Genomic DNA, 21,276 nt, shown 5'->3' with positions numbered 1-21,276 from the left:
TGTTCATGTAGATACACCTATAATTGGCCTTAATTTCATATTTATTGATGAACAAAGTCTTATTTCTTATGGGAAAAACAGAAATCTCAAGTAGGATAAGCTTTTACACATGAACATCGCATTTATACAGTCGTTTTTTTTTATGAAAAATGCTCATAAAAATGAATCTAAGCAAGCTAACTGTTCATTGCGCACGGATGTAGACGTTGTTGTTTTTGTGTTGCTTTATGGTGGACTGTTTGTTAACCTATTCATGGGAAGGCTCCATCACATAAAATAGCATTCTTCAAGGGCAATTGCTTCTTCACATAGTGGGGCGTGACTCACCTTTCATAAGGAAATATAATGTTGCATTTAATAGGTGCGTCCCACCACTCTCTTCTGTTCTTTCCTTTTCTCCAATAATGATGTTTGTTTCACCTGGCATAAAAAATAGTCCTCCTTTCCTATGTAGGAGCACTTCTTTCAGATGAAAGTGGAAAAAATACGGCCTCTTGCGTATGAGAGTTTCTCTTGCTTCGTTTTCTCAAGGCATCTACTTTTTTAACTAGCGGTAGAGCTGCAGCAGGATGTACCATTTGAAAATCTTTCCCTGCCCTTTTGTTCATGATTCTTGAAGAGGAAGCCTCTCCTCCATGGCTGCTTGAGAACCTAGATAAGAATGGTACACCTGCATCTGTTGCTTGCTTGCAGTCTAGAGAGGAGTAGTGTGCCTCAAAATGATACCAAACTTTCACCGACCTGTCAATCCAACCAGGTACGCCCTCGGGGTCAATTCCCCTTCCATCGATAGCAGTAAATTTTGAAGACTAGTTTTTACAAGGAAACAATCCCAACACACACGGACGATCGGCATGGTTCTTTTTCTAAAATTTAGTTATTAAACAATTTCAAAGTTCCTAGTTAAGTTTATAAATCCTTTGGTGAAATGACGGAATGAAGTTGCTGATAGTTGGTGGTTTCACAAATAAGCTTTTTTTAGCTCATATAAGTATAGGAGAATGCAAATAGTAAAGAACGCAGCAAAATAACCGAACAAAGAACTGAGATCAACTCACCTGCTGTTTCTTTAACACACATAACATACGCGAAAAACTCGTCACTCGGCCCTTTAGTTTAATTGATTGGTGCACCAATTAGGATCTGCTTGCTCTGGGTGTTGTTTTATATGCTCACCTAGAACGATAGGTAACTTGATTTGAATTCGCCCACTAGAGCTAAATCCTTACCGGGAGATCGGCTTAAGATCATTATGTAGCTTTTAAATACAGAACGATAAAGCTGTTGCTAAAATTGATTCGATTTCGTGTTTGCTAAGCTTCAAATTGAATCGATAAATCAAACATTGCATTAGGTGCACTCAAGTTCCTTTCAACTAACTTAATGTTATAACTTTTTAATTATTCAATAACCAATTATTAATTTTTTTTCTCCCCATGGATATGACCCTATACTATTTTTCTTTTCAAAATTCGAACCTTTAAACGTACGTCGAACAAAAAAGTGCTGATTCTCTGTATCTTTCTGAAAAACGATTCGATTGAAACGCACTCAACAAGTGCTACACGACAAACCAAGCAGGGTCGAGTAATGATGCGGGTCAGGGATCAGTGAATGGAATAAGACCCGACCCGTCAACATCCTTGGATGGGCATTGGCCTCAGAGACTTCTGGTCGCCACAGCTGGACTGATGGGTGAAGTGAAGCTGCACAGGACGGGTGGAGGGCCTCTCCATTCAGCACAAGTGCCTCTTTTTCCGAGTCGTGCGAACGTCTCTATCTAGGCTGCTAGGTGAGTGGCTGGAAGTGACAGCGGAGATCCAGCTTTCATTTTTATGGTTTTAGTCTTCTTCTTATTAATTGTTTTCTAGAGTCTTCATTTTTCTTCCACTTTTCAGTAGTCGGACGCTTTCCATCGTTGAGTTTATTACCGTCCACATCACTCTTTGTCTGAGCTTACTCTAATCTTGTTAGTGGGAAGATCAATTTAGTTTACTCTTTTATATATATATATATATATATATTCAATCCAGCCAGATGATGAATGCTTGCCAAATGGTTAAAATTCAAACTCTGTGGAAAAAACGGCTACTGTATTGACATTAACAATGATTATGGTATAGGAAGGGTTTGTGGTTTTTCTAATGATCATTTATAGAATTTCTAGTGAAGGATTTATGGCAACCATCTATTATCCAGTAATATTGACTTCTCATACACACACACACACACACTTTCTCTTTAAGAAACTGATTACATTGATTGATACTCATATTTGTAAACTGAAAAGACAATATTGTCTTTCATCTTTTTATGTGTAATTAGAAGTTCATAAACTAAAAATACGAATCATCATAGAAATCATGTTTATGTAACTAATTCGGAACAAAAAATTCACACGATCCTTGCATAGTTTACTTTCCAAAACCACTATTATAAAAAATTGTTTTTCTTTTATGCGGTAGTTTCTGCTAGTCAGTATTTTTCTTAGTCACTTTATATGTTATAACATTAGGCCTGGTTTGATGGCTGGAAGCGATTGATGCATGTTACAGAGATTTTGGATTTTTGACTCTAGGTAGTAGGTGGGAGATTTATTCATGGTGTACTATGTATACATTTTTTTATTACCTCGCTGACATTATCCAGGGCTTTGTTTGTTTATTGCTGGATTACTTTAATGATACTGTCAAACATTTTCAATTCACAACTTGTTTTATTTAAAATAATGCACTTATTTAATTTGCAACTTGTAATCAAAAGCCGTGCAGGTTATTTAATTTGCGGATATGCATTACTGATTTCTTGTTACGTACCCAGAAATCTTTTATAACCATTTGATCGGTAATCAAATATAGAGACTGAGACTAGTCAATGCAAATGCTGGGAGCTGACTGTGCCTTTCCATGAACCTATGTATGTGATGATGCAAATGGCAAAATGAAGGTTACACTAAAAGGTTCTGCGGCACAATTTTGGGAATGTTTGGATGACAATCTAAAACCAGATTTTGAGAGACAGAATCTGGTTTTGCCCCAAAACACCATTTTGAGAGTGTTTAGATGACATTTAAAATTAGGTTTTGCCAAAACCTGGTTTTATGAAGAGCATGAAAAACTTCAGGTAAGTTTAATTTTGAACTCCAAACTAAGTTTTTCACTTGTCATCAAAACATTCAAGCTAAGTTTATAAAACTAGGTTTTTAACCACGTTTTCAAAAACTTGGTTTTTACAAAACCAAGTTTTTTGAGGATGTCATCCAAACGCAGCCTTTATGGTGGTTTTTAGAATGCCTTTTCTATTAACACACTGTCCAATGCAATGCATTGCATTAGGTAGCTATGATTGGTTGGAGGATCTCACTCGCCTACTATATCTATATATCTATATATATATATATATCAAAGATGCCAGCAATCAAAGAATGAATTTGTCCCGGTTAATGAAAGTGAAGTGTGGAGGTTATGTGACTTTAATACGAGACTACGTTAGGGCCGATAAATAAATAAATAATAAAAATATCTTTAATGGTAAGCCGAAAGATCCCCTTTATAAACGCGAAAGCGGAACTAGAAAAAATAACATCTTAAAAAATTATGAAACTTCTCTTCCAGTGGAAGCGGGGACCACACGGAAACTCGGACTCGAAATTGAGGCCCAAATTCGAAATAGTTAAAAGTGAAAGACATATTTGAAATATAAACCAATGGAACGGGCACTTTACGAAAACAATATCTGCATTTTGTGGGTAGGTGGGCCCACAGGTATCCGCCGGGAGTGAAAGCGAAACGCGTCCCACGCTCGCGAGGACGTAAGCAGGAGGCGTGCTCGCACTCCCAGGCTCACGTGCGCATCGGCTCGCGAAACCGGCCCTGTGATCTTCATAAATAACCATTCATGCCATCTCGTCCTTCGCAGCGTGGGCCCCAGATGCCCTGGGCTGCGTAAGAATTTTTCGATGCGGAGGACGGTGTGTCGTGAGAGGGATTTCTTATTCAGCAAAAATTTTGTTTCGGTACTGTAGTTTTAGTCGTAATCCAAGAAACGCCTTGTATTCTTTTCATTTTTCGAAAGGCCGGTCGGTGTCCAGGTTCTGTTTTTTACTTCAGGAAGGGCACCCTGACCCTTTGTTGGTGTTTCCTTGGCATTTGATTAATTGAATATTAGTTAAAAGATATGCGGATTGAAATTTGAATTCAGAGGGAGAAAAAAAAAAAAAAAAAAACTATTCTTGGGTTTGATTAATCATCATCTGATTGAATTCAAATTCCTGTTGAAATTGACTTCATGGGCATACACTCGAAATTTCAATAATCTTCCATGTTTGTCATTTTTAAGTTTGGATTGTTTGTCAATTTTAAATTTGGATGGGATGAGTGAGAGGAAATCCACTGCCTGCCTTAGTGAAAGCAAAGCTTCTCTGTTCCTTTACCTTAGTTAAAAATTACATCGCACTTCAATTTATACATCGGTTCTTTTTTAATGTCGCCACTTAAATTTAACTGGCTGCCTACCAACTACTGACCAAGCCGTTTGCACTACACTATTTAAAGTATATTTGTTAATTCTAAACAAAACGAACTAGCCACATAATCTTGATTTTGCAAGAAACTCATACCCATAAGTCCTTATCTACCACTAAACAAATGGTCGTCTTCTATAAATATATTTTTAATATTTTACTTACGAGAAACTGTTTTTGGCATAAAACCTCTAAGGTTATACCTTTATATCTTCATGATTCTAACTTATTTCAAGGTTTAAGTGGGCCTACAGTACATCATTCAACTTGGGTGTTACACTTGCCGCTATTTGCAGCCCACAAAATTAACATATGATAGTGTGATAGCGATCATGAGATTCAAATCTCGAACCCCTTGAATGTGAGCCGCCCTGCCAACCGATTACAAAGTCGGTCTTCCATTTAGTTGGTTTGAAAATAAGTAGGTCTGACATTTGGGATTGGAGTAGTTGGCAGGACCATAAAAATAAAATCTTCCTCAGATTAATTGTCTACCGGTTTGATGTGGATCCATCGCTGCCCAGTCAGAATGAGAGTTATCCATGAGACTTCGACAGAACCCTTAAGGTGGCGTCTGATGGTTTAGAAATCTAGAATTGGAAATATATTTCTGAAAGAGTTTAAAAAAAAAAAAACCATAAGGTCCGACTCTTTTTGAAGGATAACAGACACTCTCATTTAAGAGCAGAAGGATTCCCTCATCTGTCTACCCCTTTATATATCTTTTATGTGAACACTTATTTGAAGCTGCAGAAGGATTTAGAGCAGCCAATTATCTATAATTAGATCGATCATTAATTGTATCTCCAACATAAAATTATTTTTTTATCTTTAACTTAAACCGATTTGCAGCACCTTGAATTTTTAGAATTTTATTAAGAAACATACACGTATACTCGATGTTAGTGATTTTGGCTATGATGGATTCAACCGGATACTTCGATATGAAGTTTGGAACAGTGTCATTTAAAGGGTAGGAGGGAGTCACCATTCATTGATGATCTTTTCTAAAAGAAATTTATGATGAGGGTGACTATGAGGTGGTTAGTATTTAGAGCCTATGCTTGCCCTGTCATGCATAAGGGGTTGACATCTACGAGAATTGAATTGGTGACTAACCCGCTTACCAAGCATACGGCCAGCCAGCTATACTGGGTTGGACGAAGAAGATAGACCTTCATTATTATTAATATTTATGGGGACCATAAGACAGAGTCAAAACTTGACCCAGAACCACTTCACGTAAAACTTGACCCAAAATCACTTCACATTTTCATCTTGCCACCTGATTGGAGATTTGGTTCAATTATCATCCGCTGTACATCCCGAAAGATATTTAAGTTGTTAAGAAGTTGCCAAATTGAAATGTCATGGTAGTATGTTTTGAATTGCAATAACTCTTGGCCTACTGACATTGTTAGGTTAGGCATTAGTCGAAGTACATGATCCAATATTTGTATAGGGATCAAACCTATTTAGAAACGTTTATCAAATTGAATTTCAGATTCGCAGAAGGGGCAATAGCTGCTGATCTATAAGCCTATTGCATCGAGACCTCATAATGGCACTCGTGGTACGTGGTAATTTAATGTCCGGAAAACGGGGGGCAAATAATTTCGATATTTTGAAAAGATCATGATCTTAAGGCGATAGTTAATGACCACCGCGTGAAGAAAGCAATATTTTTAAGAGGTTATATATATTTTAAAAACGACAACATTGTCTACCATTTAATGTAAAACTTTTATTTTATTTTTTTTTGGGTATATTCACACTTAATTTAAGGCTGTTGAGCTTAGAGTTGCAAGTTCGGATTGGTTGGATAATTATATGTTAGGTGAGTAGAAAAAATATTTCATCATAATTCTTAAAAAAATTCTTAAAAAAAGAGAGCAACAACTCCCATTAAATAATCTCACAAACCTATTTTCAGTGCCTCGACATGACACTCTGCTGTGCTTGAACTTGTATATCAAAGCTTCTTTTTGCAATAAAAAAAGTTGGCAAGAATCTGAAACGAGACTAGATGCCGAAGCATCACAGTGCTTTGGGTGATTCGGGATGATGCCCATGCTATATTTCAACTTACCCATCAATGCTCGGTTTGCAATTGATGGTTTGTGAATTTAAAAATAAAATTAACTGTCTAGCAGCTTCATCCCCATCTTTGCACCAATGCATAAACTCTAATTTCTTGTTTTTTTTTTTTCCACTGCAACACATAATTAAAATTGCTTTCCCTAAAATTTTGTAATCCTCAAGAGTTTTTTCACCAGTCGTATAAAGTTTTATGTTAAAAGTTAAACCTGACAGAAAAAGTGTGACTAGTATGGATACCGAAAGGATCCAAATAAAAAAGAAAAAGAAAAAGTTGGGTACAGGTAATTTTGAACAAACATAAATCCAATTTCGTCCATACCACAACCATGGCAAGCTCCTAACTATATAGCTACAGAAATATATATTTATCTTGAAAATGCAATTCTCAGCAACCAATTTACGAATAGGTGACCATCAGTCAAACACGCGTTTGGAAAGATCGTGCTATACCACAACCAGTGGTTAAAATAGCAAAAAGAGAGAGAATATTTGTCCGGGAACGCAGTGGTCAGCAGCTCTTTGCACAAATCATCTACTTAAGCCAAACACGTATTTGGAAAATTCCTGCATCTTCTTTTTTCTGTGATAGATGCTCTTCAGCATCCTTTTCAAGGAAAACTGAAGTTTTGAGAACGATGCGAACATTTTTCTCCCCTGATATTTTCTAGAAACAGCTGATAAAAACAACGGATTTGAAAGCTACGTCTAGACGAAGCATTATTTACTTTTCTTATAGATATGAAATCATTATATAAGTTGCAGCTATGAAAAGAAGAAAAATTCGAGTTACAAGAAAATTCCTGAGACTACCAAAGAATATTTCATTTCTCAGGAACTTTTGGAACTCACTTCCATCGGAATTAAAGGGAACACAAGAAAATTTTCATTTATGGGACCAGTTTGGTGGACAATTTAAAACTATAGGCCGCTTTTTACATTTTATTTTCCTAATAAAGAATCTTACTTTTTAGTGTTACTGAAAGTGAAAGCTCCCAAATAAAAGTCTACAATTACAAGTCTCGTCCAACTTAATTTGGTTAATTTACAAATAAAATGGCCAAAAGATACCTTTTTTTTTTGAAAAAAAAAAGCATCAAAACGAGAAAACGTGAAAAAATATGTTTTTTTTTTCACGTTTTTTCCTTTTAGGTGTTTTTTACATTTTTGTTGCCAAACTATTTATTTCTATTTTCTAATTTTTATTTGTTGTTTGTCTATTTATTTTTTGATGTTGTCATATCAATTTCTCATTTATTTTTTTTCCTATTTTGTAAATTTGTTTAGAAATTTATCATACTCGCCTTATATTTTTTCTGTTTTTTTCAAGCTTATCATGTTATATCAGAAAACAACCTCACTGCATACGGAAAGAAATCTCATGTGCTTGTAGAAACGCTGGCATCAACGATAGTTCTCCGCCATTTTTTAGAAGCATTTGACAGATAAAAGAGTTTCTGTAGGCGGCTTTCAAAAGGATAGCCCTGCAATTGTGTTTTAATCGCAAAGATTATGTTTCTGTACTCCATCGCAGTTTCTCCCGAGCATTTTAGAGGCAACCTGGTCTTAAGCAAGTATGCACTGGTGTTTGAAGGCGCCTGCTGCTACATAGATGATGTAATAATCCTATTGAATGTTCGCACTCTGCATAAAACATAGTAAGATTTTTTTTTTTTTTATGGAGCACTAAATATATGGTTAACAAATTTTTAATTGATCATAAGGCAGTGTTGTGTTCCGGATCTCCGAAGACCATTCCATATAACTGGGCACAAGTTCACCTAAGTTTCAATACTAAATTAACGCTTAATGCCCATGAAAGTTTGAATAAACTATTTTAAATTTGTGCTAAGAGAAGAACAAGTTCGGCATCGAACAATTAATCTCTTCCAATTTAAAAGGTTTAAAGCCGATTCCGTTGCTTTCTTGCTGTTTATGAACTCCCAGGCCCAACAAGTGATTTGTTAACTGTGAAGTGCGCAACAAATCTATGAAGCATAAGTCTTCAAAAATCACTCTATATCTGGTTACCCTGCTTTCTCAACTCATAATACAAATTTCAGCTGGATATCTGGGTATGTATGTTATTTGTTCTGCCTCTACACGCATGCTGCCTGGTGCACATGACCAATTCTCCCCTACACAGGGCAGCGTGAAAGGGCGAACTCCCTGGATGACACGTGGCCCTGCGGCGTGAAGGGGCATAAGTATGACTTATATTCATCAAATGATGTTTATGGAATTTATCAAATATGGCTTCCAAAAGAACTTGATACCATGAAGTTACGATTTCATATAATTGCGTTCAGAAGGACTAGAATTCCCAGTTCTCTATAGGTGGATATAAGAATGACTCTTCTCACATTGGGTGGGGCGGTGTGAAGTGTGTGTGGAAACTGGAAAGGTTTCCCCGAGAAGTTCCCTTCCCCGTTCCTTTGTTCCGCGTTTGGCTTGACTTTAGTTTCATGTCGTTTCTTTGTAGTGTTGTTCCCTTGGAAAAAAGGACCTTGGTTTTCCCATGTCTGGCTGAAGTTCTAAAACCGCCTGCTTCTGAGGGAAAATGGAAAGGATTTATTTCCGCGATTGACAATCAAGCTAACCATTCATCCCATTCTTCTTTTTCTTCTTCTTGTCATGGATGGTGGCAGACTATGCTAGCACACCCCTTCAGAAAAACATGATACTTAGTCCCTGCCCTTCCTCCCGTCCACCACCTTACCTCTTCTCGTATTCTTCTTCTTATGTGACGGTAGCTGCCGCGGGATGCAGGCGTTCTGTGGTGTTAATGGTGAAGAAACCGAGCAAGGACGAGTGCCTGCTTCCAAATGCCTTGAGGAGGAATCGTTCGGCTTCGTGGCTAGGTGGCTTCAGTCTCGGAGTCGACCTCGGCGATTCCAGAACAGGTGTCGCAATAAGCAACGGCTTTTCCCCCCGCCCTCTTACCGTAAGTTTTTCTCCTCATCTTTGCTCTGGATTCATGGCTTACCGCAAGCGTCTCTTCTTCTCTCTTCGGGCCTCTTAGTTTGCCGTAAATTTTCCTTCTTATTGGCTTTGGGACCATTTGACACTTAGAGGAATGGGCAATTTCTTTTGTTTTACCATTGTGCCTTGTGGTGGTTGATTGGATAGATTTGGGTGCTGTAGGTTTTGGAGTTGAAGGGTCAGAAGCTCGAGATGCGGCTAATTGAAATTGCAGAGCAGGAGGTAACCGGCCAAATGTTCTGTTTTAATCTATAAGTTGATTGAAAAGCCAATGAAATGAACATACTTAGATGTAATTGTGTTTTTAGTTTTTACGATTTCTTCTTTACGTGGTAGAATATTGTTTGGAGTCAAGGATTTTAAGGTGGTTATCTTGTTATAGTTTCTGTGTTTTGAGATTAATGCTGATCATCTGCCATATAGTAGTTTTATGACTAATGGATTTAAGGTGCGTGGTTCTCGAGATTTGGGCTCTTAAAATTTTCACAAATGATTCTTTGAATATTTGATATTCCTTTACTTTTGGTTCTCCTTGAGAACTAGTATTTGTGCTACTTCTGCAGTAAATTAGATTGCTCATACAACCGAACATTTCCTTATTCTCTTTGTTTCCATCTGTTGATTTAATAACGAAGGAAGCAGACGAGTTCTTAATTGGGCTCCCTAAGTCACGCGATGGAAAGGAGACACCTCAGTCGAATAAGGTTCGGAGCATAGCGGGACGACTTGCTGCTCGTGCAGCAGAAAGGTAGAGTTGCTCAGTTCTGATTCCTTAGTCTACTAACAGGTGTTGATGTAGACTTGATTTTTGTGAAACGTTAAAATAAACCCTGTTTTGCACTTCATTGTCGCTGGACGCTATCTTTCTTCTCTGCAAGATGTCATATGTTTACAAATAAGTGCTGATGTTATTTTCTTGATGAAGTAAATCATTCTTCTATGTTCCATGACGCAGGGGTTGGAGGGTATACTTGCAAAACGAACATGGGACATCAGCAGAGGCCATCGACTTCATGATTGACATGTATGGTGGAAACATTTTACCAGTTCATGCTAAATTTCAGTTAGCATCATTCATAGTTGTATTATTGTTAGCTATTCTTCATATGCTCTTATGGTAAGTGATGGAGATGAATGCCTCTGGGCTCAGGCTCTTGATCATGCATGGACAGTCGATGGAAGACATATTTTCTCCTTTCTTTGTGATCTTTCTGTTTATTTTATAGTATTTGCGCTATAGTATCTAGATCTGTAATGAGGTCTTCCTTTTCTTGAAGAACTAGCAAAGAATGTTAAACTCGTTTTTTTTTTTATGGAAGTTTGACTGTATCTTCTGAAGGGAACTCCTCAACAGTGTGCCATAAGGATTCAACTAGTTCCGCCGTTTAACTTTCTTGAGCCAGATGAAGACTCCGCAGAAAGGAGAAAGCTAACTAAATAACTATGATGACACGTTCACACCAATAGAAATTTCACATCCTGAACGAATACTTGTAGTTGTTCTGATAGTTTATTCCGGACTTTTCTCCAATGTCGACGTCAATTTCTGATTTTGATATTTGATTTGATTCTGCATTAAAGAACTACTTGTGTTTGTCATGCATTCTGGAGGTTATGTCTACTTTCATTTGAAAACTAGCTCCTCAAACTGCTTCTTTCTTGCGGGAGTCCTAGAGGAGTTGTCACCCAGCTGATTTTTTGGTCCTGTTAATTCATAAGGTTGGATGATCAAGTAATCTAATTGTGTTCAGAATTTTCCAAGCTCCTGTCTTCTTGCTGCTCATGGAAGTTACTGGCGGTCATCAATTAACTTGGATTAAAATTTGACCTGTTTCTAAGCGAAAGCTAAACGTGGTAGAAATAGTTGTAAAATTTTGTTTTATGATGTGAAAGTTGGTTGTTTCAGGGGAGTCAAGAAGGTTGCCCGCCAAAGACGAATTGATGCTTATGCCGCCATGGTAGACACTACAACCAACCAGATTCTTTTCCCCATTCCTGCTGCTCTGGCACTGAAGTTGCGTTATTTTTATTGATCAGATGGTGCTGCAAAGGTATTTTGAATCATGCGGTCGTGAAGCTGAATTGGTCCTCCCCAAAGACGGGGCTCTTCAAGAGAAGATTAGGAAAGGTCCTCCACGAGATCCAGATTTTTTCCCTGAAGAAACAGGTGGCGAATCTTTGTTCTTCTCAGATACAACGAACACACAGTTGGAAATATGAGGCATTGGTTGTAGTAATCTTTTGCTCTTGGATCTTGGTTGCAAGCCAGAGCCCTGCTGTCAACATAATTCTACTGTAAGTTTTCCGTTTCTTCTTTATTTTCAGTTCCCATCAAAACAAAATTCCCAGCGTGTGATATTGACGGCCTTGTTGCTGATGTTCTTTAGTTTTTTCTAACCATATCCAGTTATGCTGGTGATGTAGACCCCGGAGCCTAGACCCTCGACCTGCTATTCTGTAGTTAATACAAACAAACTAACTGACCTTCAGTTTGTCTAGTTTAATGCCTTCAACTGTAAATAAGCTGAATTGGAATTTGATGATCTGAGTGGTAGATCGACCAAATAGGTTTGAGGCAAAGCCCTTACACTAAAATCCCGACTGAATCTTCTTGAAATGATCTCTGTCGCGCACTTGATCTTCAATGGAACCGTGTACTGTTGTTAAAAAGGACATTTTGCTGATCCAGACTTTAATTTTTTGATTTTTTGCACCAAGTTGAAGGTAATCTTATGTAATCTGCCACATGCACTTTGAAGAGGCATACATTTCTGCCTAAGTTCATGCGAAGCATTTAGTCGATAGCCTCTACTGGCACTTAATCGTCATATCAACAGAACAGAGTTCAGCCGCGCAACCATCACAATATTGGTTTTATTATTTTCACAGAACAGATAACCTTAGCTTTCCAACTTGGAGATACACCTTCGTTTGAAAATACCCCGAATTTACCAAAAATGGTGGAATCCTGATTACATGTGTTTGTGTATACACGTAACGCTGCATGCACGAGCAAACTGAAGCATGATGTTACAGAGAACTACGTGAACAGATTTCAGTAGAGCTTAGTGAACTCAGGTTGTGGCGATTCTCCTAGTCTGGGAAAGAAAGCTTCACGTTCCAGAGAGGTCTGAACACAGGTCATCACCTTCACGAACGAGTTCCATACAACAGGTGAGCAACAAAAGGCATAAGCAAATACAGCCAGTGCCCTCACCACACCATCACTATACCAAGGGAAGGCCATGACTGCAAGCGAACCAGTGATACCAAGCCATGGCACGAGGACAGGAAGCACAGGCAACAAGAATGCATTGATAACCACCGACAGGAGTGCAGATGAACCCAGCAAATAAAGGCTCCAACCAAGCACTGGATGCACTGTGCGTGGAATAAGGAAGAAGGGGACTATGTAACCCGCAAGAATCAACCACATAGCAGTTAGCTTGAGCAGAGTCTGGAAGCAAGAAACACTCTTCTCAGGGCGTCGATAGCACAATTTGGAGAAATTGGGACGAGCAAGTCGTGTGACAGCCATTATAGCCAGGTACATCACAGATTGGATCAAGACAACTGGGACCTCTGCTCCGTATCTGCAGCCGTATATACGAATGAAAGCATATAAGATATGGTGATATCCTAAGATAATACCCTCAAATGTTTCTCAGGGTATGGTGATAGCGCCTGTACAGCAGAACAAATTGAAAGCATACACTTCTAACTGGTTACCTAAGAAAAATGTTTGTAAATCTCCTGAATTTTTGCGTTATGAAAGCATGAAAGCAACAAGTTTCTAAGGCAATAAGAAAATTAGTTATTTTAGCAGATTCAACTGTCATATATCCATCATGCACTTAGCCACTTACCCCAGTGTTTGGCGACGTTGCTCGTGCCAGGACAGGCCCAAAGGTAAAACAGGCCAGGACCACCAATACCATGGTTTCAACCAAGGAGCACTCGGAAAAGTGATTACACTGTTGGGACCACAAGGTATGCTCCATCGCAGCTTCAAATCTGCGTCGAAGGTAACAGAATATGCATTAGATTTTATTCAAATCTATGGAGTCTGCCTAAAGAAGCAGTAGCAAAGAAACATTTGATCTTCATAAGTGCGTCTCCTCACATGGCTAACATAAGCAGAACCCAAATACATGCTGCATGAGCACCTTTCTCTTTTGGAAGTTTTTATAGAAAAGCAATGTAGAAAGACCAACTAGATGATTCTCTCAGAGATCATTTCATCACAACCCAAAATCGAGCAATTCCTGGCATTCATGAGGAGTCCAAAACACGGCTTCATCTCTCACACAAACAAATTATCTGACAAAGAACTTGACGTCTTCTGGAGGAAAAATAATTAAGCAATAAAGGAACTTCTGGAGGGCATTAGCATATTATATCAATAAAGAAGTAACACCAATTATATCGGCTGTTCTACCAAATTTAAATTTCACAATTTTTTCACTAAAGCAGCAATGTGGAAAAGACAAGAAAGATAAATATAGAAGCAAAAATGAGAATTCGAGAAAAATACAAACACTATAAAAAATTAATTGTTTAACGTCTTCTGTAAACGAGTAACAAGCACTAAGCCCCGCTTGGATAGTTGGATGACAGAGGGCGAATTCGAGAAAAATACAAACACTATAAAAAATTAATTGTTTAACGTCTTCTGTAAACGAGTAACAAGCACTAAGCCCCGCTTGGATAGTTGGATGACAGAGGGCAAAACCTGGTTTGCTTGGAATGCACATAAACCAGGTTTGGCAGAACTTGCACACACACCAGGTTTACGAAAAAGCCAAAGTTTGACTACGTTTGGATGCCAAAATGCAGTGAGGGTGCAGAAGGCAGTTGCTGTGGAGGAGGGGGAGATGACAGTTTTGGCCGAAATTAGATTTGCCAACACTGGGTTTTCTGTCAACCACACGAGCACAAACTATATCGACTACTGGAGGGGAATAACCATGCTCAGAAGTACAAATCAATTAATGAAGTGACTATACTTACAATAATAGGACGCATCCATTTGGTAGCCCAAAGGAAGGCGATAGTAGCCAGTTAATTGTGAGCCATTGGAAGGCGGATGGAACATTGGGCGGTCAAGCAGGTCTGGGAAGTAGCCTACAAGAAAACCCTGGTCTGCCCCATCCAAGTTCTCGCGCCCAATCTCCAATTCGTGAAGCATGTTCTTGAAGACCTCCATCGATGGCTGAAACAGAAAAGAGGTACGGGATCAAGACAAGAAAAAATAAGGAGCTTTCGTCAACAACATTTAGGATCCCAGCAATCACTTGCAATGTAGAAATATCTAAACCTTCTGAATTTCAACGTATCTTCAGTGACAGGATAAGACAAGAGAAGCCCCTTCATTCTAAAATCTACAATGCATGCATTAGAATAATTATTTTAAGCATTCCACTCTCTTTTTGAATTACACTCTTTCTGGGAAACGTGATTGCATCCGTGCAGTATGGGGTTCCTCAAAGTTTACTAAGATGACCGATGCTGAAACTGCTTGCGTTTGAGCATTTGCAGCATTTGAAGAATTTCCAAAATAAGAAAATGGGTTAGGAATCCAAAGTGAAAGACAGGTTTCAGGTCATGAAATTTAGTTCATTGTCTCCCTGAGAGATCAACTGACTTTGATCATGCAATACTTAATATCTGTGTTTAATAGGATACCTGCAAAACAAAAAGGCCAGTGTGGAAGATGCAGGGATTGATGAAGACTGCACAGAACTGGCCACATTGGAAAAGTTCATCGGTCTTCTGGAGGAAGATATTGTCTGAATCTAACATGACAACCCGATCATAGTCAATAAGGCTCCAAGCATATAACTTGTTCAGCGTAAGCTTGAATCTGTTGTTGAAGTTGGCCTGGTTCTTATACGGATTATCCACATTTTTTACTGATACTACCTTTACACCATCTTCAAATCTCCTGTGGATATTATAGCCATATGGGAGATCAAATTATAGACAAGGTTAGCAGCACGGCAGTTACAAGAAGGAATAGCAATCCAACTTTCAGATGCAATGACAAAACTACCCTGTATAAGGGAAACATTAATTCACTAGCTTCCTGTTATGGATAGGCTGATAGATGAATTTTAGGATACGTATCACACATCAAGAAATTTTATTGGGAAAATCTGCAACTTGGTTTTCAGAAGAAAATGATTTACTTTGCAACGCACATATAACACTTACAAAAAGCTAGAAATATGTGCAAAAGTCTTAGCAAAGTAATACACTTCTCACCAATGCTAAGCACCAATACTTTTAGATGTTCAAGAGTTGAGTGATGGTTGACATATACATACATATTCAATACTTGGGTAAAATCACTAAGGTTGAAGGAACATAAGCTGTTCAGGCAAAGAGCAAGATAGAGGCTTCAGGCATTTCCCCTACATAAATTGATGCACACAATCACTTTTTAGCATTCAAGAGTTCCAACAACATAAAGGAGTTCCCATTGTTTGAATTTGCGACTGGTTCTAGATTCATCATCCAACAAGATTGCCCTAATGATACCGCAACTGTATTCCCAACTTTCCACGTAAACTTCTCCCTGATTACTTACATCCGAACCTTTTCCACTTTTTCGATACCCACAATAACATTCAAGTCTATTACTGTAGTCTCTAGATAACGTGGACTGAACTACATCCTTCAAGTATTATTAAAAAACAACTCGCATAACTAACTCCAAAAAATCGTTTTGCAATCGCTCCACAAGTTCCTTTACAACCGAAACGTCAGACTTGGCCACACCTAAGGGTGAGAAGAGAGGTCGTTATGATAATTTTGAGGACAAACTTCAGATCATCTGGGAGGAAGAATGGTCAGCCAACATGAAACATTGAGGAGCCATTAAAAAAAACATATGAAGTTGTGTGAGGTTGTAACATGATAGTCAAGGAAACATAGTGAAATTTTGAATTGCACATAACAACTAACAAGTACACTGTGGCTAAGCGATTTCCTCGAGGCTACTTGTGTTTTCAATTGGAAGATGGAAATTTCAGTAAATTCATAAAATAAACTAAAACATCAAATAGCCGTATTTAGAAAAGTAGTTCGAAGCAGCAAACAGACAGATCGAGAGAAATTGCCTGACGCAGCAAACAACCATTGACAATTTTGCCACTAAGATGACTGTTGGTCACTTAGTTGTCAAAATACCCAGTTCGACAGTCTGACGAGTCGGGTATCAAGCGATCTGTGTTTTAAATCAGTGACTAGTTAGTCAGACGAGTCAATTACATAGTCTAGTCATTCGTTAGCTGACTAAGCCCTCTTACTAAATACTATAGACATATGTTTTTTGTATTTGTTTCCACATGTATTTATTAATCGACATGGACCAAGTCAGACTTGACTAATCCCAGACTCGTCATCTTAGGGTGTTGAACGACCTGTGTCCAACTTCCAATTTTGACAACTTGGGCTAGTGATCGACTATGCTGCAATGTCAAATAGCCTAAAAAAGGTATTATCGATCGACCGTGCTTCACTAATCATAGCACCAAAGAAACATCTTCAAACTAATGATGCTACTCGATCTCACAGATCTCCTAATTCCCTTTGTACAGTCAAATTCAACGTCATCGATGTGCAGCTGCGGTACTTCTCTAGATAACAGAGTCGTTTCCCCTTTGCAACACGATATATGCAAACAACGCGAACTCGTTTCACTAAATTCGAGCTACGTAAAACAATGTCGATAACAAACCGCAGGAGAACGAACGAAAGCACAATTTCGACGTACAAACCGGCTCGAAAGCAGGAACATTTCAGACAAGAAATCAGAAAACAGAGATGCATGAAAGCGCCGGATTCACTTACAGAGCGTTGGTCCACCGTCCCGGCACGTCGATCGACGCAATGACGATCAGATCTGCCGCCACCTTCAGCCCAGCCAGAGACCTCATCATCACCCTGGTCGCCACATAGAACTCGTAGTCTCTCGGAGTCCCCATGTACATCATCGCCACATACGCGTTTCTATGGCCACCCTTCTTCTCCGCCAACACCAGTCTACCCTCCGGGAAAGCCACCAGGACCATCATCACTGCAACCACATATCGACATAGTTTCCACCGCCACCCCTCCGCCATTTCTCAGAAATAAAAAACGAAAGGAACAAAAACCTAAGAGCTTCTCATATAAGTCCTCAACCAAGCAGCTGAATACCGGAGAGTCTCAACCAAAAATGCCGGCCGAGAAAAAAGCCAGTTCGTGTTCACTGGAAAGCCAGCTCTCAGGTTCACTTCATCCTACGGAATAACGGTCTCTCCTGTTCCTAAACCGCGACCTAAACCCTACGCGGCAGGAGAATCCGTAACAATCAGGATCTCGATGGTAGCAATCACCTCATCTGATATTGGAGCCCAAGCAACGGGGCGTCCCGCAACCATCGGTGATGTCACCGGAGAACACCACGAGGCCAACCTTTGTCGGCGAATTACTTGATTTCCGGTGACTGTTGTCGGGCCAGGACAGAGTGCGAGAACTTCGCGGGACAGTGCTCCGTCCGGTTGGCCGAGAAAGGAGCTCCGAGACCAGTTACCCTAAAAAGGCGGTCAGAACCTGAAATTCCTAAAGCGGCATCTCATCTCCTCGTTAATTACGTTAATGTCCTTTCCGTCTCATCAAGTGTCCTTATGAAGGTGGGTCGGGAACCCTCCTGCCCATGGTGGACTTTCATTCGTCATGTTCCTTTCACAGTCCGATTCTTTTAAAGTATTTCCTCGTAGAGACCTATATTTCAGGAAATATCTCACAAAGGGTCCAAATTTGTTTCGAAAATTTGTGTCAACAACGTTTTATGTTCTTGAGAGCTTTTCTAGAGAAAATTTTATAAGACAAATAGTATACTTAAAATTACATAATTATTTAAGCGTGAAAATATTGTTGTAAAGAATCGTAAGATCCTACTCAGAAGCTAACAAATTATTTTTACAAAAATATTTTATGTTAAACTCGGAACTGTGATATAAAGAAACAGTTCCATGACCCGTTTGGGAATTTTGCAGTGATTGTTCGTGGAGTGAGTATTACATAAAGTTCTCTCACAACATATGTGATATTAATAATAAGAACCAAGTCGGGTCCGCATGTCGCAGACCCGGACAGGACTTGGATGTAAAAATGGAATTCTGTCTTCCTGAAGAGAATGGACCTGTGGGGCTGGATCCAGGTGCGGTCCTGGACCCGCATGGGCATCCACATGGATCCAAGCTGTCTCCAGCCCGTTGAGGGATAAGGAAATGCCTGGCGTTTGAATGCAGGAATCTTGCTTGAACGATCCGATTCTTTTGTGTAAATTCGAAAAACCCCGCAACTTATCATTCATTTAGAGAAAGCCGCCATGATTGAAATCAGTCAACTTCACTTATCTCAAGCACCGGCCACCATAAGGTAATGTTCTCTGTGGCAGGGCGTCTTTTTGAATATCGTCATCAATAGGACGGTTGCAGAAACATGTCACAACATCAATAAATTCCATCTTGAATTTTTCAAACGCCTATTAAATACAAAACATGTGAAATCTTGTCAAGAGGACTTATACTTAAAACGACATTTCATTTGATGTGCAGTCCTACCATTAACCTCCTCCAACTGAAAGACACGGGATGAACTAAAAATCAATTACAAAACACACCCATTACCTTTCTAATTATTCGCCAGATACTTACAGGGAGAGATCGGGGATGAATTAGAAATCAATTACAAAAGACACCCGTTACCTTTCTTCTTATTAATTTGCCGGAATATAAAAGGCTCTCCTTTTTGGATACCTTGCTTGGATGGTATGAGTTTGTTGACAAAAACAAATTTGGATGAAACTACTCTTCTTCTTCTTCTTCTTCTTACAGGGATTGGGTAATAAGAAAATGGCCCTCCATTTGTGGGACTACAACTTTTAAACTTAAAAGTAAAAAATTATTAAATTTTGTAAAGGTACACCTAGAAAGATATCCACCTACTATATAGAAAGCATTTGATTGCTCCTAAAGCTAACGTATACCATATGTTATTTGCTTGGCGAAAGTAAGTTTTTTAATATTTTTACATTAGGTGAAAGTGCTAACAAATTAATTTTCATCTTGCATAAAAGTGTCATGGATAAACGATTTTTATGTTATTAAATTTTGCTTAAAGATATTTAGATACAGAATATGTGCATCCTTTTTTTGGATTTGATGTTAGATAGTCGTTTATAATTGAATTAGTTAAAAGAAACCAATTTAACCAGTTAAAAGAATGAAAACAAGTTAACAGAAATGTGTTGAAACGAGTTAAACAAGTTTATGTATAGTCATGTCAAGTTAGAGTCTGTTCTATGGAGCTCCAGCTTGAGTTTTTTTTTTTTTTTTTGAGTCGAGCTCGAGTTGGACTAGCGTGTAGCCCATTAATGGACATGTATCTCGAGATTTTTAGTTCATCAGAGCCCTTCCAAAGGAAGACATGTGTCTATGGGGCCCGAGTACCTTCCACATCTTTCCCTCTCATGGCATAACATAGGAGTTGGGCTCATCTTCCATTAGCAGGTTAAGAGAGAGTTAGAAGACTTTGCTATTTGTGATAAGCTTACGATCTTCCATAAACTTTTTGCCATGAAAACGACATACAACGCATCATGTTTGATTTTTGGTGCCTTTTTAGGTGGCCTGACTTAGTTTGGTAGGTCAGTTTTAGCACTTTGCACTTTTTGAGTTAAACAAAGCACACCAAACTTAGTGACTAGTAATCTTCCCATCTTTCTACCACAAAATATTTGCTTCCTTAATTATGAGTATGCAAAATGGACTTCATATTTTTCTCAATTCTTGCAAAAGTGTCAGATATTAACATATTCAAGTTCCCTGGAGTAAACTTAGCAGAAGATGAAAATAAAGTTCTACCTTCGTAAAGGGTCATCTTACAAATGCAAAAAAGAAAAAAACAAATAAAACTTATGTCTGCATTTCCATGAAAAACCACACCTACTTTTATTAGAGTACCTTTTATAATACTTCGAATTAGATGAGAAATTATCATTTTCCCCCTCTTGCATTAGACAAAGGATTTATAGCAAAAATGAAGCCGTAATTGACTTGTTAATAATAATCTAATCATGGCTACATATTGATGATGGTTAGGCTAACATTTTTTTAATAGGGAAAACATGCAGTAATGACACAAAAGACTTTCCAAACGATACAATATAATAACCGTTTCATAATATACTCATCCTGAGTCCATTCTGCCAAAAAAATAAACATGAAAATTCATATCACGCGTGTGATTGTGAAAGGAGCAAAGTAGTTATGGGCAAAGCTAAATGATAAGTTTGTCAACTAAAGGGCAACAATAATAATGTCTATGCTTTTTGACAACCAATTATTTATTATCATTACTGACCAGAGGGGAAGCATAGAAGTCAGTTTTTTTTTTTTTTAAGTTGGGACCCAGATGTTGTTTCTATTTTTTTATTTCAAATTATGGATAAAAAGTTCAACGGTCGTTCAGGCCATATGTCTATACCCTATAAGGGAATTTTTCAAAATAGACTAAGGTGTTTTCCTCAAAAATAAAAAGAAAAAATTTGCCTAATTTAAATTTTAGAAAAAATATCTCAAATTGAAACCGATTATCTTATATCATAGCAAACTTTCCCTCTG

The 21,276-nt window shown here is 38.4% G+C and overlaps 2 protein-coding genes across 2 annotated transcripts; one reads left to right on the top strand and one right to left on the bottom strand.

The window, feature by feature from the left end:
• The first annotated feature begins 8,986 nt into the window (after nucleotides 1-8,986).
• Nucleotides 8,987-12,138, top strand: LOC116252684 (uncharacterized). The gene is made up of 6 exons (XM_050077366.1): nucleotides 8,987-9,563; nucleotides 9,764-9,823; nucleotides 10,237-10,349; nucleotides 10,557-10,625; nucleotides 11,508-11,559; nucleotides 11,639-12,138. Exons 1-6 carry the CDS (start codon nucleotides 9,258-9,260, stop codon nucleotides 11,819-11,821), a joined length of 783 nt encoding a protein of 260 aa, XP_049933323.1. The 5' UTR covers nucleotides 8,987-9,257; the 3' UTR covers nucleotides 11,822-12,138.
• Nucleotides 12,139-12,445: 307 nt separating this feature from the next.
• On the bottom strand, nucleotides 12,446-18,184 carry LOC116252683 (putative glucuronosyltransferase PGSIP8). The gene is made up of 5 exons (XM_031627117.2): nucleotides 17,456-18,184; nucleotides 15,287-15,545; nucleotides 14,612-14,813; nucleotides 13,468-13,615; nucleotides 12,446-13,194 (listed from the first exon to the last, which is right to left on the bottom strand). The coding sequence occupies exons 1-5, from the start codon at nucleotides 17,725-17,727 to the stop codon at nucleotides 12,657-12,659; spliced, it is 1,419 nt and encodes a 472-aa protein (XP_031482977.1). The 5' UTR covers nucleotides 17,728-18,184; the 3' UTR covers nucleotides 12,446-12,656.
• Between the last annotated feature and the right edge of the window lie 3,092 nt (nucleotides 18,185-21,276).

This window comes from Nymphaea colorata, chromosome 4 (assembly GCF_008831285.2).
Source record: "Nymphaea colorata isolate Beijing-Zhang1983 chromosome 4, ASM883128v2, whole genome shotgun sequence".
NCBI lineage: Eukaryota > Viridiplantae > Streptophyta > Magnoliopsida > Nymphaeales > Nymphaeaceae > Nymphaea > Nymphaea colorata.
This window is presented reverse-complemented; position numbering and strand designations above follow the sequence as displayed.

Coding starts and splice junctions, on each gene's coding strand:
- LOC116252683 (XM_031627117.2), bottom strand. CDS start 17,727: ATGGCGGAGGGGTGGCGGTGGAAACTATGTCGATATGTGGTTGCAGTG. Junction 13,616..14,611: donor AATGGATGCGTCCTATTATT/GTAAGTATAGTC, acceptor CCTTCGACGCAG/ATTTGAAGCTGCGATGGAGC. Junction 13,195..13,467: donor CAACGTCGCCAAACACTGGG/GTAAGTGGCTAA, acceptor ATACGGCTGCAG/ATACGGAGCAGAGGTCCCAG.
- LOC116252684 (XM_050077366.1), top strand. CDS start 9,258: ATGGTGGCAGACTATGCTAGCACACCCCTTCAGAAAAACATGATACTT. Junction 9,564..9,763: donor TTTCCCCCCGCCCTCTTACC/GTAAGTTTTTCT, acceptor TGGGTGCTGTAG/GTTTTGGAGTTGAAGGGTCA. Junction 11,560..11,638: donor TTGATGCTTATGCCGCCATG/GTAGACACTACA, acceptor TTTATTGATCAG/ATGGTGCTGCAAAGGTATTT.